Source organism: Dromaius novaehollandiae, chromosome 2 (assembly GCF_036370855.1).
Source record: "Dromaius novaehollandiae isolate bDroNov1 chromosome 2, bDroNov1.hap1, whole genome shotgun sequence".
NCBI classification, from domain to species: Eukaryota; Metazoa; Chordata; class Aves; order Casuariiformes; family Dromaiidae; genus Dromaius; species Dromaius novaehollandiae.
This window is the reverse complement of record NC_088099.1, coordinates 8,830,322-8,848,504: the sequence shown is the minus strand read 5'-3', so window position 1 is coordinate 8,848,504 and position 18,183 is coordinate 8,830,322. Positions and strand designations below refer to the sequence as shown.

The 18,183-nt window shown below is 42.9% G+C and overlaps 1 protein-coding gene across 1 annotated transcript in view; it reads right to left on the bottom strand.

The window, feature by feature from the left end:
- The window catches only part of DPP6 (dipeptidyl peptidase like 6), a 582,220-nt gene extending 570,141 nt beyond the window's left edge, over window positions 1-12,079 (bottom strand). Inside the window, exon 1 of the mRNA XM_064505741.1 lies at window positions 11,904-12,079. Coding sequence (XP_064361811.1) covers window positions 11,904-11,963 — 60 coding nt within the window. The 5' untranslated portion in view covers window positions 11,964-12,079. The remainder of the gene's footprint in view (window positions 1-11,903) is intronic.
- Between the last annotated feature and the right edge of the window lie 6,104 nt (window positions 12,080-18,183).

Below are 18,183 nucleotides of genomic sequence, written 5' to 3'. Positions count from 1 at the left end.
AAACTACATGCCCAGATTTTGCTGTTTTAAACCTTGAGCTGATTCCCATCATTCAAGAGTCATCTTACAATAATTATCCAGTAAGCACAGAGATACAGTTTCAGCCTTTCTGAAGACTCAAGAACATCTTTGCATCACTTCGATAGTGTTTTTCCATCTTTTAACACAACATCTCTGCAGCAATATTTGCTAGAGACTTGCCATTTTTTGCTTTTTCGGGGATTTCTATTAAATGAGAATGGAAACCTTGGAAATTACACTCAATTTCATGCTGAAGAATACTGTTACAGTGATGGAAGGTACCTAAACATGTGGAAAAATGTGAAGATCCCTTTATGTTTATACATCAGAAGGAAGCTGTCAATTTTAGCAGTGCACCAGTACCTTTCCCAGTCACCAAAATCATCTTTTTTTGGCATGTACTATCACTTGGACTCTACTGTGTTGTTGACAGGTACATGCATACTGGATTTCAAACACCTCATGGGACAGTGGATTGTTTTTCTACAACATAATGTATATGTATGTCTTTGTTTTGATAATGTTTTCATTTTGTCTTCTTATTTTAGCATCTGGACACACCCACATGCTTCAGCCTCTGCTATTTCTCAGTTGGACACAGTCAGTGTTTTTCTGAGCCTATAAACTTGCTAAGACTGAGAGTGACTGTGGTGGGACCATGTTGTAATGCCCTAGCTTTCCCCTGATTCTTCTCCATTTCTAATGCCAAAACAAGGAGAGTATATAAAAGTGACAGCTTATAGCTAAAATACCGATTTCTCCCCTCCCCCCTTTCTGGATGATCTCCATATCAAAATCCAAATCTAATAAATGCTTACAAGGAAGGCAGAAGAGAGGAGCTTTTAAGTAAGAGTAAGTGATTTGTGGTAATGTCTCTGCAAACTATAATTTAAAGTGCTGGAGGCCTCATTTTTGTACAATCACTAAAATTTTAAGTACCAGAAACCATAGTTTTTCATTACTGGGTTCTTCAATAAACTTTATGGTTATATTCTGAAAAAGCTTTAAAGGCTATTTTTCCATCATTGCCCAAGAGATTTAGGTGTATTACTTCTACTGATATTACTGGAAGTTAGGCTTGGAGATTCTTCACATGCTTAAAAAAAGAGAATCATCTCTTATAGCTAGCCCACATCAGCTAGCAATCAGAATTTCTCTGTTGCAAAATATACACTAAAATATGAGAAGGCTACATTGGGAAAGTACTTGAGGAAGGCTAACCACTGGAGGTCACTTATAATACATTGCTGTCAAAGACGGTTTTAACGGAGGTATTTTTATCATAATATTACGATGGTGCATAGCATTGATTACATTCCATTAAAGTCATAAAAAGCACTGAAGTTTCTTACCGGTCTGCAAAAAGATAAATAAACAAAACCCCCAACCTTGAAATATTGCCATATAAAGAGTTTGAGGGTCCAGAAACAGAATATCTCCTCTCTCCATCACTGGTTAGTACCTTGATCAGCTCCCTGATGATCGTACATGGCAATGTATTTTAGGTGCATTTTCTAAGTGGCCAGCTTGAAATGCCTTCTCAAAAGTCCAGACTGCAGTGATGAAGAGTCATCGCTGCCTCTTCAGTGGACCACTTGAACATATATGTTTCAGCACAAGTTGGTCCTTCAGTGTCCATCAGTTGGATAAATCAGCATGGCAGTAAAAAGGAACCTATAACTGTTTTAATGCCCTTTTAACAATGTAAATGCCCTTTATGGGCAACAATTCACACAAATGGTTAAGAGAAAGCACAACAGCCCTTAAATTTTCCTTAATATATGAAGGGAAAATTATCACAAAATTATTCACAAGAACTAAATTAACTTCTTTGTTAAGTGGAATATTCAATGCCTTCCCCTACCATAAGAAACAGTAGAAGCAGAGCAGGTATAAGGAAGAAGCAAGAGGGAACTAAATGAAGGAACGAAAGGCACAAGTGAGATTCAGATATGCTCAGCAATACACGTGCAGTTTTAGGGAATTATGCCCTATGAAGATAACTCCAGTGACTAAGGTGGGAACAAATCACAAAATATGGCGACAGAACAGAGAATGACCTTGGAAATTCCAGGACAGTCTTGACCTGTTGGAGAAGAGATCTATAACAGTCATGAGTGGCTAAACTCAGCGTAAGTAACTGAAAAACTTTGGAGGATTTAGTCAGACACAAGGATTGTCAGTGAGGGAACACAGCATGTCAAGGAAAATGTATCACTTTGTACACTTTCATTGGGCCCCAGATACAACCCTGATTCATATTAAGTAACATAAGAGAATCCCAATGACAATCAATGGGATTGCACTCGGAAATCAATGCTAAACTATGCTAAAATAAATGCAAGAATAAAAGGTGAAGACTAAAGACGTTAGATGGAGGCATAGCCATAAACCAGCAAATTTAAAATGTAAATTCTTTGATGTAGGAAACAGTATTCTGTTCTCTAACCAGAGAGCTTCTTGTACAGTTGAATGCCAGTGTGTAAATAGCATTCCTAGGGAGTGCCTCAATAAAAATTAAAATGCTGAAGCGAGCCCCTGCTGGTGGACCCTTCCCGGACTTGATATTTTTGAAAACCAATCCAATCCGCTGTATAGGAGAACAGAGTGAAATCAGCAGCAAGGGCTCTACGTAAGGTCATTATTCAGCAAAATCTGACTTTAATAAGAAAATTGCACTCAGAATCTCCAAACACAAGGGTTTTGGGGATGCTAAGGGAAAGTTCAAGAAGAGCCAAAAGCCTACAAGCATAAACATCCAAAACAAACAAACAAAAAGCATATGGTGTACCTGCTGCCCTGAGTAGCAGTAAATTACCAGCAGAACACATCTGTCTGCCATCATTTAAGCCTCTTCACAGAATTCCAATTTTAGATGCCATCTGTAAATAAGCAAGTTTGCTGACCTCAAAATGTTGATGTCCTGCCCCCTTTCAACTTGCAGACATAGCCAAGAAGAGCACAGTACCTACCACCTTCACCAGTCCTCAGTTCTCTCCTCTGGGGTTCTCACAACAGACAGACATTGCATTTGCTGCAACGTGTTTCTTTCTGCCTACCTGACAGCACTAGACCTAGAAAGTGCTATATATGCTCTTTTTTTCAGTACCAAGTTTTTATAATTTTAACAATCTTCCCTTCAAGTGAGCTGAAACACTGCTGTGCTCCCCCCTCTCCTCCACACGCACTGTGTTTGCAACACAACTTTGGGTAGGCTTCCCCAAGGAAATTTTCTAGAGAAAGGTTGCACACCACAGTATAAGGTTTATGCATCCTCCTATATCTCTGTCCCTCCTGCGTGTTCTGTTCTTTGCTGCAAAAGGAAAATATTTCCTTAACTACACTAATGCTTGCTAAATTATCCGATTTCAAACACAGTAACTTGAGGCTAACAGTATGGATGGGAAGCCCACTGAGCGGGTTGCAAAGTAATGTCCTCCAAAGGGCTCGCAGACTGCCCAAAGCAAGTGTTTGCATCCTTATTTTTCCAGACAGAGAAAACTAAAGCATGAGGAGATTATTTGCCCCAGTCCCGGTACAGTGAAAGTACTGATGACTGCTGTGATTTCACAGTAGACCCCTAGACCTTGGCTACACTGGGAGGTTAGAAGCAGTCTTGGCATGCTTTTTGGATGGTGGCAGCAGCATCTGGCCTTGAAAATCAGCTTGGATCCCTGATAAAGTGACAAAATGAAAATATAAGTCCTAAATCACTTGCCAGATATCCCACTGTAACTCAGGGCTTAATCCAGAAATCAGGAAAGTTCTCTTCAGTGCTAGTACAATTCTTTTAGCCAACTTTTATCTCTGGCAACACCTTGACAGGCAAATCAGACCTACCAGTGATCGGATAAATATACTCTCGTCGGGGCTAACTGATAAACAAATTATTTCATCCAGAACAGAAACATCCCAGGGTGTCAATCTAGTTATTTGGTTTTAAAGTACGCATAAAAATCCCCAGTATAATGTAAATATTATAAATATCAAGTTTTATCCAGGATAGGCTGATGAACAGTACATCAAAATAAATATATAAAAACACAAAAATAAATAAATAAAGCCAAATATCTTTCCTCTGTTTACTTAATAACACTAATATAGAAATAATCCAAATGAGTTTCAGTGAACAAGAAACTAAGCCTGAAGTTAAACCCTTTTCTTCTTTTTCTCCATAGCCTAGAGGTCCTTCGTACTCCCACTGAAGTCAATGGCCTCAAGTGATCCATACAGCAACTACCGGATGATATTATTTCTATTTTATTGGGAAACAAAATAATTGAAATGCTAAAATAAATCTTCTTATTATTATTTGAATTAAGTGTTTAAGTACTGAAACGGCTAAGCTAATTTATTTTGCCTATCAGTCCATTGGTCTTGGTATTATAAATTAACTGCACAATTTTGAGACAGCATCTAGCTATCTAATGCATGAAGACATGATTTTGTTTAAGCACACATCACAATAAGATTTTTCTTGAACTTTCAATTAATCTGTCTTGGTCAATGAAAAGTTAATATAAAATAGTTTGCTGTTAAATGACATTGGCACTCATACATTTGCCCTGTCCTACACCAGTTAAAAAGCCATTGCACATTCCAGTTATAGCGCTCAGAGCTCCGGCTGCGTTTTTAAAGCACCAACTGTTAGTTAATTTTGTTAGCATAAACACCCAATAAAATTTTATGGTGTGTTCAGCTCTCATTAAAAAATGAAAAATAGCAGCAGAGATCAGCACCCACAAATAAATATCGAGCAGGATGGCTGTAGCCTTGCAGAGTCCCCAGAGCTCACCCGTCATTCAGACTCGGGGCTGGGGGTTCCCGTGCCACCCTGCACTGGAGGGCAGCGCAAAGATATGGAGAACTAAACCCCAGACAGCGCTGGAAACTCCTCAAGCTCTGCACAGCCCTACCATAATGCTCCTGGCAAATACTGGGGCGAGAGCAGTCTTTCTCCAGCTCCTTTCTCATCTACCCTCAAAAACCTTAAAATGATGGTTGCTCTAGGCAAAAAACGCCCGTGCTGGTGTGCATCTACATTACAGTAAAAAAATCACTGCTCTTCTTACTCCCTGTCACCCAAAATACCCTAGAGAAGGAGCTCCATCAGCACCGGAACTGGTGGAGTCTGCTTTTCTCTGGATTGCATCTCGTGGTTGGACTCTTCCAGGTCAGGGAAAGCATGACTCTGACTGGAGTTTTTTTGACAGTTGGAGCATTTATAAAGTCAGTCTGGCTGTCTCTCTTTGTCTCCCTGTCTTTCAAAGGAGCACTTGAGCCTTTCACCGAAGTTTCTAGCATTGAACCTGCCATCCTCCTTCTTGAAAAATTTCCCATTAATGGAAACCTTAAGGGACAGCTGACACCAGAACGATCCCAGGAAGCACTCATGGCAATATGCCTAGTATTAACTGACAAGAAACATCAGGTTTACAGGAAAAACTCTACAGAAAGCAGATTCTACTGTCTGAAATAATACAAGATCTGATCAAGAACTTCCCATAGTCATTACTCCTAAAATCCTTAAGGCTGAGTTGCTTGAAGTCTTAAAAATTTTTAAGAAACTTTCCATTTACATCAATAAAATATCTCTCAATAATTTGGTGCTTTCACCAGATAGTGTCAACTGAAAACTTACAGTTTACAAAAAGAGAGAGAATGTGATGAAAACAACTTCAGACACTTTGCCTTAAGTTCCCTGGCACTTTTTCTCGATTTACAGCCCATCTTTTGACAGATTTTGCCATTCTCTGCTGCTTTGTGAAAGATCCCACAGAAGGGATAGGGTATATAGAGGAGCTATGAAAACTGCTATAGAGGAAAGAATCAACTCTACACAAGTGCCACCCAATGTGCCAAACAACAGTAGCTCCGTGAATAGCAAAGCTAATGCCTGGCTTCCTAAAGGACAGAGGACAAGTCTACAGATTTCTCCTCCTCCATTAACCCCGGCTTTCTCCTGATGACACCTACACTGGGCAAGAGATACTACATTTCACAGAGAGGGACGTGCTGATGAGCCAACTGGCTCTTACGATGCATAATGGCTAGTTCTGCCTTTTCCTTTTCCATGGCAGAGAAACTCACTTCAGTCTTTCCTCTCTGCCCAGCCTGCAAGCTTCACAAATTTTGAGTTCATTATTATTCTATTAGGTTTGGTAGATTATTCTGCCAAATTATTCTATTGGTCAATGGGGTGAAAAATTATAGACGAAATTAAGCCTTTTTCCTTCGGAAAATCAAGCTAAAACACAATAATAAAAACAGGACATCTCTCATTTGCCAGTTCCACTGGAGTATTATGTCTCTTTGTCCCACCGTGATCTTCTCTTGACTGCATAAAACATTTATTAACACCTTACTTCACCATCTACAAAACCAGAGCAATTCTTCCCTTCTCCATCTTCTGCCCCCATTGTCAGCTTAAACTGTAAGCTCTCTGAAGCCAAACCAGTATCTGACTATATGGGTTTATAGCATCCAGCAGGACTGGGCCTTGATCTTGGCTAGGACTTTCACGGAACACTGTATTTGATAACTCTGAAAAGCTAACGCTTTGAGATAGAAACGTGATTTCTAAGGGGTTGCCTGCAGAGTGACACTGGACGATGGCTGGCTGATCATGTTTTAAAGCCCTAGCAGCTACAGCAAGTTCTACTTTAATACATATTAGGTGTAGAAGTTAACCTTGTATTCCCACTAGAGTACTAAAACTGGACATCTTGAAAATATACCCCGTAGCTGTGCCCATACATGGTAGCTTACCACACACAATAAAAAGCAATGTGCCAGTAAAACTGAACTTGTTTCCACTGCAGTTAATAATGCACAGGAGCTACCCGAGCTCCTTATCATCATTTTCTGCATTCAAGAGTGTTAGCAATGATGTGGTTCTATTGCTACCATAACTTAAGAGGTATTGAATCTTTCTGCATCTAAACCAACATAAATAAGAAGTAACTCAGCTGAAATCCGTGGAATTCAAATGGGGAACAGTTCATGTGTGGGAGAAGAGGATTAAACTCACCCCGTGTAGACTATCTCTTATTAAAGAACATCTTAAAGAATAAACACTCACAGAAACCAAACTTTTTAATACCCTGTTAAAAGAACATTATTGACCTGTTGACAACAGTGGTATAAACACTGCCCCTTTAGATCAGTGCAACTCCTTGCAAGGATTCTGTTCTATAGGGACACTGCATGTTAGCAATTTGCTTTTCTCCCGGGTTAATTTTGCTCTTTTCAAAATAATAGGAGAGCACCCAGGGGTACAATCAGAATTATCCAGCTTAATTCAGCATACTTTACTTTAACAAAGACTTTAAATCACTTCATTGAGTTGTTTTCACACCCACTTTTCTTACACACTGATATTACTAATTAGTACAATTGTCTCTCCTTTAAAAAAAATCTGTCCAAATGTTTTGCTGTTATCTTCAGGCATTCATTACTGTAGACAAAATATGAGGTTACAGTTTAGGCAGACATCCCAAACCTCTGTTCTTTGATTCAACATGCTTTTCTTAGTACCTACATACTTAAACCAAGATAAGAAGAGTGGTTGCTGAATATCTACTTTAGCCTAAAATGTGCCCTGTTAACCACACCTAGGAAATCCATGATGGAAACTTGTACCATTTGTTCATTTTTATTTCAATGTTATTTCATGTGACCATATTGCCAGAGTGTCTCTCATCACTCCTGTAGAGACAAGAGAAACCCTTCTGCCCACACACTGGGATCTGAATCAGAGAAAGCTTGGCCTAGATCCTCAAAAAGATTTAAACGTCTAACAAAGTGTCAGTGCAATTTAGGTACCTAATATAAATACCCCATACGTAGATATGGCTATTTGGGTACTCACCACTGGGCTTACATGCTGTGTATCAGTGTATGTCTAAGCAGCTGCACCAACGTCTCACAGGTCATAGAGTTAGGACACCTGATCTAGAACATATATACTGACCATGGCCACATAGAAGAGCTACCACACCATATTCATTCAAAAATATGGCCAGAGAGAAGTCAAAAGAGAAGAAAGCAGCAGCAGCAGCAGCATTGTGCCAACAATCATTATGCACTAATATACAGAGGACACCGCTGTTCAAATCCCACCCTCCAGATCAGGCATTTCAGCCAACAATTTGGCTAAATGCATTTTCATATAAAATAAGGAGACAGTGCACACCCGTCTCCCCCAGATCCTTGTCCCCAGGAGACATCAAAGCTGTCTGTCTTTCTCCTTCCCCGCTCCAGAAAACAGCCCTGCTCTGTTCTGGCCCATCTGCAAAAGAAGAGATGGGAGTGCTCCTGCTGGGGAACAGCCTGTCTGCTGGTGGTTATGGCAGTCCCCTGAAGGATGGGTGCTGGTGAGCCTGAATCCTCATCAGCACTTAAAAGGACACCACATCCACGGATCTTGCTTCTTGGGGTACTTGTTTGCTCACTGTACCAAATGGAGGACCATGGCCAGCACTGTTTCTAAAGAAAGAAATGACTCTCAGTGTTTTCTGGGAGTCCCAACACAAAACAAAATGCCTCCTCACAACATCTACTTAGGCACTGATCTAAGAAAAGAAAAACGTGAGATGATTTGTGTGCCTTGCCTTGGCTGGCACGGGGCTCTGGATTATTGAATAAAAACCAAGAGCTGCAACATGCAGTGCCGAAATGCCTAAGTCCACATATGGAGTTAGCCCTTATTAATTCATTCAAGAAATCTGTGGAAATGTGACAGCTGGGCATTGAACTTCAAATTCCTATGCCAACATCAGAATAACTGGACACTTCACAATAATATCCAGTAATTCCCCATTTTCCAATAACCTGCAATTACAGTAATATGCAGGGTCCAGGTCTGCTCCCAGTCCACCCAAGAGAGGTTGTTAGTTTTGTACATACTCTGAGTGGCAGAACGGCTCAGTGCTCTCAGGCACCTAAACACGTAAGAACAGTTAAATGAAGCTTTTCGTTACAGTGCTGGGATGAATCCCACTCATCTTCCTCCCACAGATTGTCTCAGGAAAAGCAATGTGACTAGTCATAGGAAGCAAAAAGGAGCATCAGGACCTGTAGGTACACAGCTATTTCTCAAAAGTATTTATCTCTAACCAACAGTACAGTCCTTCAATAGCAACAAGAAGTGACATCTTGGTTAAAAAAATAAAGCTAAAAGGTATTACGTTGAAATTTGAAATGTCAGTAAGATATATACGTTTTAAAAGAGACGCATTACTACAATTTGGAATTTCAGTCAAACTATTTAAGTCCTTCAATAATATCCCTCTCTTTGAAGTGTTACCTCCATTGCTCATCACAACTGTGGAAAGCTGTAAATCTTGCCAAAGAAAGTTGTACTCTGACTGCCCATTGCTTAGCAAGAAGAAAAAGCAAAGCAAAGCCAGGCAGAAGAGTGACCTGCCCCAGTCAGATGGCAACTGCAGCTCTTAAAGGACTGAGTTGACACAGTATGAACATTTGGGGTGGAAAATAGAAGTCACTACATGAGCAGTGGAACTAATTGTTGTGTTTGATTTACTACGGATTTTTGTCCCATTATTGGGGCAACTCACTCCTCTTGCAACTCCTCAGCTCTGCCATGTTGCTGCCCCTTTTTTAGTGTAAACCTTCAGTTCTCCCTGCACTCCCTCCTTTCCCCCATTCCCTCCCGAACTTTGTGCAGCCTGCCATGGTCAAGGGGCAGCTTGTCATAGCTATGTCCATATTCTCACCAGCCTGCTGGGACAGGATGAGTAAAGGAGATATGGGCTGATCTCTTCCTGCTTCTCCTTCAGCTCAGGTATTAAATAGTCCTGCTCTTTAAGCAACTGGTTCCCAGGGTACTTGTAGAAAACTGCCATCTGTAACATCTTCCCTCTTCTGTCAGTTTTGATTAAAATGGGCCAATGAGTTCAAAAGTTATGAGATTGGGAAAGTCAGATAGAGAACCTGATCAGACAAATCCTGTTTTGGGTTTTTTTTTGTTTTTTTTTTTTTTTTTCCAGAAAACCAGGTATTACATGTCTCACAAGTATCCCATGCTATAGAAGAAAGTGTCTCAGAGAACTTCACCATCTGCCTCTTGTCTAGTCCACCACGGACCTCTTTCAGATCAGTTGTTTGTGTTATCAGTCCTGTTTGGTATGATCTGATTTCTGAACTCTGCAAGGTTTCCTTGCAACTAAATCAGTGATGCATGGAACTTTCTGTGTCTCAATTAAAAAGCTGAAATCATCAATCATGTCAATCTTCTGAGCTGAAAAATATATTTATTTCACACGGAAATAATATCTGCTTCTTACAACATTTGAAATTAAGATGAGGAGGCCTTAAAGACAAATACAAATGTATCAGTTATCATGTGCTAAGAATATTTGCCTCTGAGCCCCATCTTCCTGTTCTGAATTAAAGTGTTAGGTCAGCATCTTCATACATTAAATTATTACTGATATGCAATAATCTTAGCTCTTCACCTCAAAACTCAGGTAAAACCAGAAAGAGCAAAGGAGGCCTAATACTGAAATTACGGGCAAGATCCAGTGAGAATGTTCAATTTAAGGTGCTCAATTATGTGAAGAGGTTATGCATGGCTTTAACTTTAAATATATGATTAGTCATGGAGCTGAGTCAATAATTTCAGCAGACTCCTCCTCTAATCTGTGGATGTGCTTCCACAGCCCTCATCATGTAGCATCTTTTAATACTCATGTAGCCTCACAACGATTGGGGGGAGGGGGGATTAATCCTAGAAAGGTCACATGAAAAGAGGAGGAATAACTGTGTCTGTTTTATGGAAGGAGACCCGAAGTACAAAGTAAATCTGTGTTTTAGACTTAGGTCTGCACTGACTAGACCAGAAGTTGCCAAGCAGGTGATCAGCAGCACTGACATTTCAAACAATATGACATCAAGTCTAGAAGAGGGAACATAAAGCCAGTATTTAGAGGTAAAATTAAAAAAAAAAAAGACACTAACACAGCACTGTTTCTGATGAAATCTAAGTTTTGCATTTCCTTGAGGTACATCCCATTAGCTAATACAGAAACACAACTCTTTACAAAATTCTAGCTTCAAGCAGGCATTTGAAGTCTGCAAAAACCAGGCAGAAATACAAACATTAAAAAAACACCCTGAAGAGTTGCAGAAGAAGCATCAGGAGAATCGCCTGAAACAGGGCACACACGCTGCACTATAAATTGCAGCTGGATAGATTTATCCGTGCTGTAATGGCAAACAAAAGGGCCACGTTCATTAATATCAGAAAAGGTTAGTGCAAATTTGATTTGGATCCGGTGTGAGCACTCAATTACGTTCCTGTTGAATTCAGCGGAGCATTGAAGAAGGTGTTTTATCCCAGCGTTTTTTTTTTTTTTTTTTTTTTTTTTTTTTTTTTTAGTGCTGGCTATACGAATACAGCGTGGCAAGAAGTGAAAGCAGCAGCTACAGATCTACCTGAGGGCAGATAATATGCGAGACCAAGTCTTCACCGCCAAGCTGCGAGGCATCCGACCGCCTCGGGAGCGGGAGCGCGAGTTGGGGCTGTTTCAGCACTCGGGACGCCCCAGCCCGGCTCCGCGCTCCGCCGGCCGCAGCCCGCGGGTGCTTCACGCCGAGCCCGGCGCCCGCGGGTCCCTGCGCGCAGGGCAGCGGAGGCGCCACCCGCCAACGCCGAGCGCTGCCGCGGGATGCCCCGACACAGGCGAGGCGCCGGCGGGCGACGCTCAAGTCCAGCGGGGGCCGGGCTGGGGGGCAGCGCGGGGGGCGCAGCCCGCGGCGGCGCTACGCGGCGGCCGAGACCCCCGGCCCGGCCCGGCCCGGCCCGGCGCGCGGAGAGGGGAGCCGGGCTGCGCGCCCCGCGTAGCGGCGGCCGCTCTTACCTTGGGCCCTTTGCCGCTGGAGCAGCGGACGTTGTTGGTCACCCCGGCCGTCTGGTTCATGCTGGGGCCGCCCGAAAGTTGCGCTGCGGGGCGGCGCGGAGGTGCGAGGCGAGGGCTCGGCGGCGCCGCGGGAGCTGCGCTGCCCCCCGCGCGCAGACTTTGCCCCTCTTCCGCCGGGATTTGCGCGCTGGCGGCGCTTCCCCGCTCCCAAACAAAACCCGACCCCCCCCCCCCCTCCTCTCCCTCCCCCGCCCTCCGGAGCGGCGGCGAGGCGAGCCCGGCTCTGCCCGCCCGGCTCTGCCCGCCTCCCGCGCCGCCGCAGCGGGGAGGGCCCGGCCCGGATCGCCGGTCCGCTCCTCCGGAGCCCGCCCGGCCCCGCTCCCCGGCTCTCCCCAGGGAGACCTGACTTCCTCATTTTTTTTTTTATCCCCCCCTCAACATGGGCAGTAGGAAATTGGGTGAAAAATTGTCAAGACTTCCCTGTGGAGTGGGTTTTTTTTCCTCTTTTCCCCCTTCCCTAGTGCCCGGGGCAGCTAGTCCAGCTGTTTCCACTGAAATGAAGCTTGCTTTCTATTTTGATTCTGAGCGAGATGTTTTATTTAGCACTACCGAGCCTCAGGACTTGCGTCTTACTATTTTTTTTGCATAATTCCTATTCCAGGTGTGCTGGACTTCTGCTCTTCTTTTTAGGGGGGGTGAAATAGGCACTGCAAAACTAACTGCTTTGGTGGTAAAAATGCAGCATTTAAGGAAAACAACAACAACAAAGTCCATGTCATGACTCATGATCCAGACAGCTTCTGCTATCCCCCTTCCACCCCTCCGCTTTAGCCTGTGAGGCCAGATAGTGCCTCTTCTGTTCTTGCAACAGTAACTTGGCAAAAATTAGTTCCCAAAGTAGGGGGAAGAAAAATAAAAACACCTCTGAGTAAGAAGATCTGTATAGCCATCCTAAAGGCATCTACACTTCATCTTAGCAGATCTGGTTTTTCAGAGGTTCATCTATCAGAACAGGTTGTTTGACATTCAACACATTTTCAGTATGTTTCTAAAAGTACTTTAAAACCTTTAAATATTAAAAAAAAAAAAAGCCACAACTGTTGGAAATGTGAACCTGAAGGGGTCAAAGGCAAAAGGCAAAGAAAAGAAAAGGTATTGGAGAAATCCACTTTGCAAATGTCCTGATTTTGGAAGAGGTGGTGCCATTCCTTTTGAATCCTTGGGTTGGAAATATCCCGCGTTGCCCAGCCTGAGCAGTCTGCAGCAAACATCCCTGCCCACAGAGCCCAGCTCCTCTCTGCTGTGATGCTTCCTTCCTCAGGGAAGTGAGCTTAGCCCAAACAGCCCTCCCTAGGAGAGAGCTGAAACCCTCTGCTCATCATGCATGAGAGTCAACGATGTTTTAGAGATCCCCAGTTGCTCCATTTCTGAGCGTTACATACCTTCCCAACCTTGTATTTAAAAATCACTATTCCTTCCTTGGTACACCAGGGCCCTTAAGGCCGTAGGTTTTGTTGTGGCATCAGAGGCTCCTTTGCAACGCGAGGCATGTTTTGATGCATTTCCCCCTCTGCTTGCTGCTCCAGGCAGAGATTTGCCTGTAGTCTTGTCCATGCAATCCCCATTTTTCTGCCCTGGTCCTGCTGCCACTGCCACCTTTATGGAGTAGGGAACTTTACAGCGGAAATATTTTGCTTTACCATTAACCACAGCACAAGTCCCAGAAGTTCATGTCCCGTCACATACTTAACTGGCTAAATCTGCCAGCCACATGCCTAGGACAGATTCAGGGAGAGAGTAGTCCTGGAGCCAGATAGCACACGAAACTGTTCAGTTAGAAGGTAAATCCATAGTTAGAGCCACTGTTCTTTAAGCTCTGAGGCAGGGAAGAGGTCCCAAAGCTGTAGCACGTAGTCTAACTTGCCTCCCTAGCAGTAGGGCAAACTGAGGCTTTGAGAAAGGCAGTGCCAGACATCAAACCAGCCATTAGATAAGAAAACAGGTCCCCCAGGGGAGAAACCATCTTTTTGGGAGCTGCCCTTCCTTGCTGAGGAGCTCTCATACTGCAATGTCCGCGCTCTGCTCTTTAATCTTTCAGTAGCTACTCCCCCTGCTTTATTAAAGTGAGGTTTTTTTAAGCTTAGAAGCACTGCCCTCAGGAAACAGCTGAACCATCAGACATGCCCAGACCCAAAACCCATACTACTCTTCCTGCTATGCACCTCTGGTGGCTGTAAGTCTTAATCAGTATAAAAGTAAAAGTTTACTGCTCTGGTTGCTTACTTCAGTGGTTTGGTTTTCATATCTTTCCAAGCAAGCTGACTACTAATAAATCCAATTATAGACTTTGGGTTGCATACTATATGGGCCCTGGCTGCGTTATATTCTCTCGGTATGGCTTGTCGCACCAAGACATGCAAATAGCCCTGGAGTTATTTGCAGTTGTACAAACATGCAAAACTGCCAAAAGAGACTTTAAATAGGTGGCAAACCCTTCCAGCCACTACATGGAACAGGTGAAAAGTCTGTTACTTTGTTCCATCTCTTAAGCCAAATTCTTCAGGAAAAAAAAGTAAGATAAAAAATTTATTCCTGCCTATACATTTCTCTCTCTCCCACCCCCACGTCCCCCTTCATATCACACAGACTGATCAGATGCTTTCCTCTCAGAAGGGGGGGGGGGGGGGGTTGGTCTGTTTTTTTAAAGAATGCTGCCACCCTGGAATTATTAACAGGATCAAGTTAGTCAAAGGCCAGAGATTCAGGCTGCACCTTTAAGATCCTGGCATGAAGAAGATGATACACTCTGCAGAGCTCCCAGCCTCTTTATTTATAAGTAATGCAAAAGCAAGCATCCCCCATCGCATATTCTGCACCTAAATAAAAGCAATTCTTATCCCTGATCACCAGGCTGCTCTCCCACGCCACATTAGCGGGTTTTGTCTTCAAGCAAACCAGGATGCAAAAGACACCACGCTACTACTCTTCATGAGGAGCAATCTCCTCTCCCCTTCACAACCAAATAGAGTAGGCAGTGAGCCTGTTTTCCCTGTAGGGCACAGTTTGTCCTGTTCGCCAGCAAAGAAGAGCCAGGGAAAGTCTCCTGCTTCCTCTGGTTCTTCCTGCCCAGAGCCTCATGGTGGGAATCTCTGTTCTTCTCCTAAAACCAGGCAAAACCTTATAGCACCGAACCTCGCTGCCAGTGGGGAAAGGGCAGCTTCCAACTCAGCCTGGAGAATTCACAGGAGATGGCATTTGCTTTCAGAGAGACTGGTTAGTATGTTGACATTTATTAACCCTCGAAAGTTGGGTTAATGTCTAGTCAAAGCGCAGCCTTTGAAATCTGGGAGGAATTGATTCAACTCCAAACTCTGCCCAGGCCTGAGTACATGATCTTGGAAGAGGGCACCATCCTCCTTTGCCCTTCGGTGCCCTTCCTGCGCTGGGGGTAATCACAACTTTGCCTCACTTATATATTCCTTCAAGCAGGGCTTAACCATGCGGTCTTACATCCAAGTCCAGCGTAATTTGGCAGTTTTCAGTTAGGACCTTTTAAGTACTGTGGAAAAACAAACGTGAAATCACTACAGTTTGTTTTTAAACTGTTTTATGTATGCAGAAAAGAACAGACAAAGCCACAAATGGCACAAAGTTTTAAAGTGCATACGAGAAAAGTGATTTATAGATTAGTATTCTCAGACTGTTCAGTGAAGTGTGAAAGAACAACAATATACTGTCATATGAGCAGCAGCATATAAACATCCCTTGGCATTTTACACTTTGAAAAGGATTATACATAAGCTGAGCTAAGAACAGTATTAAAAAGGAATCTCAGTCATACTTTTTGGAACATTTAGTAAGAGAGCTAATCTGTCTTTGGAGCTGAGCTAAAGCTATGCAAAAAAGATACAAGGAAATTCATAAAATCATGACATAAGATCTTAAAAACAATTTCAAAGACAAAATTATGACATAAGAATTTTAATGTGCTTTGAGTTCTTCAGATTCATATTTAATCAATTAACTTTGCAAAATTGAGGAAAAATAAAAATAGAAGTCAAGAGCTTCACATATTTGTCCTGAATCCAGAAGTTAAGGCTTTTAGTATCAGGTATCACAAAACTTAAGCTAAAACAGCAGGACTGCCAACACTGTTAAATTCATCTAGTTTCAAGTTCTATCTCAGACTTAGACTAGGACCTTTGAAATATCTCCCCATGTTTATAAGTTCTTCCCAGGAGCTTGTTTTGAGCAGTTCTGGGATCTACATGGGTTTCACAATACTATGGCAAAGGTGTACCATTTTTAATTCAATTCACTGACATTTTCAGTGCAAAGCTGGCCTAAGGTGGTTTAACACTTTACCACTCTGCAATTAATGACATCATTTGTGATGTAATCAGAAGGGTACATCCATTTTGCACAGTTGGAAAGCCACAGAAAATCTAACGAGGATTGCACAGAAGTCGAAGTGTTGCAGAAATCATCAAGATTCACCTTGCTCTCCATCTAAGAAGAAAGTGTGATTAAATACCTGGTTTAAAGAAAATGCTTTGGAAGATGAGTAGCCAACATGCAGAGAGTGTGGAGAAGTTGAGAGCAAAAGAGACAAGGAGGATGCAAAAATTGAGACCACGGAGTGCTAAAGGACACAATTCTAAAAATCGATGCAAGGATGGATCAGGAACGAATGCAAAAAGCACAGCACGGGAAGGCTATAATTAGATGTTTTAGTCATAGCCAGGAGCCTGACTGAGCTTTTTGAATCCACTGAAGTGGACACAGTTAATGCAGAGTTTGGCTTGATCATTACAGTTCTTCTCATGATAGCTTCACAGAGTAGGTTCACATTCTCATTTGGTCTCTATTAAGGCAATGTTGGTAAAAATTCACCAGTACACATAGGGGCTTCTCATCCTATGGGAAAAATACATCTGCAGACAAGGTAAAGTGTCTTCTGTTGCAGTTGCATTGTTGGGAGTACTAATACAGATTCAGCAAAAGAGGTTAATCAGAGCTAATGTAGTAATGGGGAAAATGCCAGTTTAGAACAACACCGATGTTGACAGTAAGCCTCCCCAGAACAGAGCCATCTACTTGGACTGCCAGGCTTTGTGAGTAGGCAGGGAAAAAGCAGTGTTCAAAATCCCCCAAGACCTTGATCATGAAGAGGAATTTATGCTCAGAGGACTATATCAGGATATATATGTGTTGACTCTAACTTAGAGTAAAGTACCTGAGCTGACATGGAGCCCAGCTTGATCTAATACACCCTCCTCTCCAGCAAGGCAAATAAGCCTGCTTGGCACTCCATGCAGCTGCAGCTAGACAAATTTCAGTGCTCAGGCAAGTGCATTTAAAGCTAGCTCACACTATCTCTACATTATCCTGCAGTCTGCAGCGCTGACAGACTGCAAAAGCTTTCTTGAAAGAAGTTTACCAATTGAGCATCTGAGAAGCACAGGAGCTAAAAACTTTAATATCATTCTCCTCCTAGCATGGTGACAACAGCTTTCACTCTAAACCAGTTTGTTCTGTCCCCTCAACTACATTTTACAACTCTTCTTTTACCTGGCCTATTGCTCCGCCAAGACATGATGGAAAAAGCATTGAAAAGGAGCTTAAGCAGCAAGCAATAACCTCCACCACAGACGTCCAGCCACTCCGACAGCTTGCACCCAATACTGCCCCTGCCTTTCCCTGCCAGCTTCTCTCAGCCCACCCCTGTAATTCAGGAGGAAGCAGTAGCTCAAACGTTGAGCGCAAGCACAGGATCTGAGCTTTGTTTTCAGATCTGCTGCCCATCTGCTGGGTGGTAGGTCATTTCACCTCCTTGGACCTCCACGTTTTCTTCTGGGTACACATCAGCAGAGCAGCACCGGGGCTGTAAAATCCTTGCCACATAGGCGACAGGCAGAATAAAGGGCATCGGTGGAGCTGAAGCATCCAAATTAAAAACTAGCCAGCCTCACTTTTGTGCTTTGCTTCTCCCACAGGCGAAGTTCACCCGGCAACATGGATGCACAGAAAGACCTGTCTGAGGCACCCAACCTGTGTCCCTTGAAACCCATGCTCTTCCCCAGCAAAGAAACCAAGGTTCATTGGGCTAAAGAGCACGTGTCTGAGAGGATCCTCATCTACAGTCTAGCATTAAAGGGCTTTTGCTTAGTAGTTCTGGGTTTTGTATCTGCTTCTGGAACTGTTCAGTATCTTATGTTACACAGCTGCTGGGCAAACACTGCTTTAGCCAGATGCATGAACATAAGACTCCCAGGTGAAT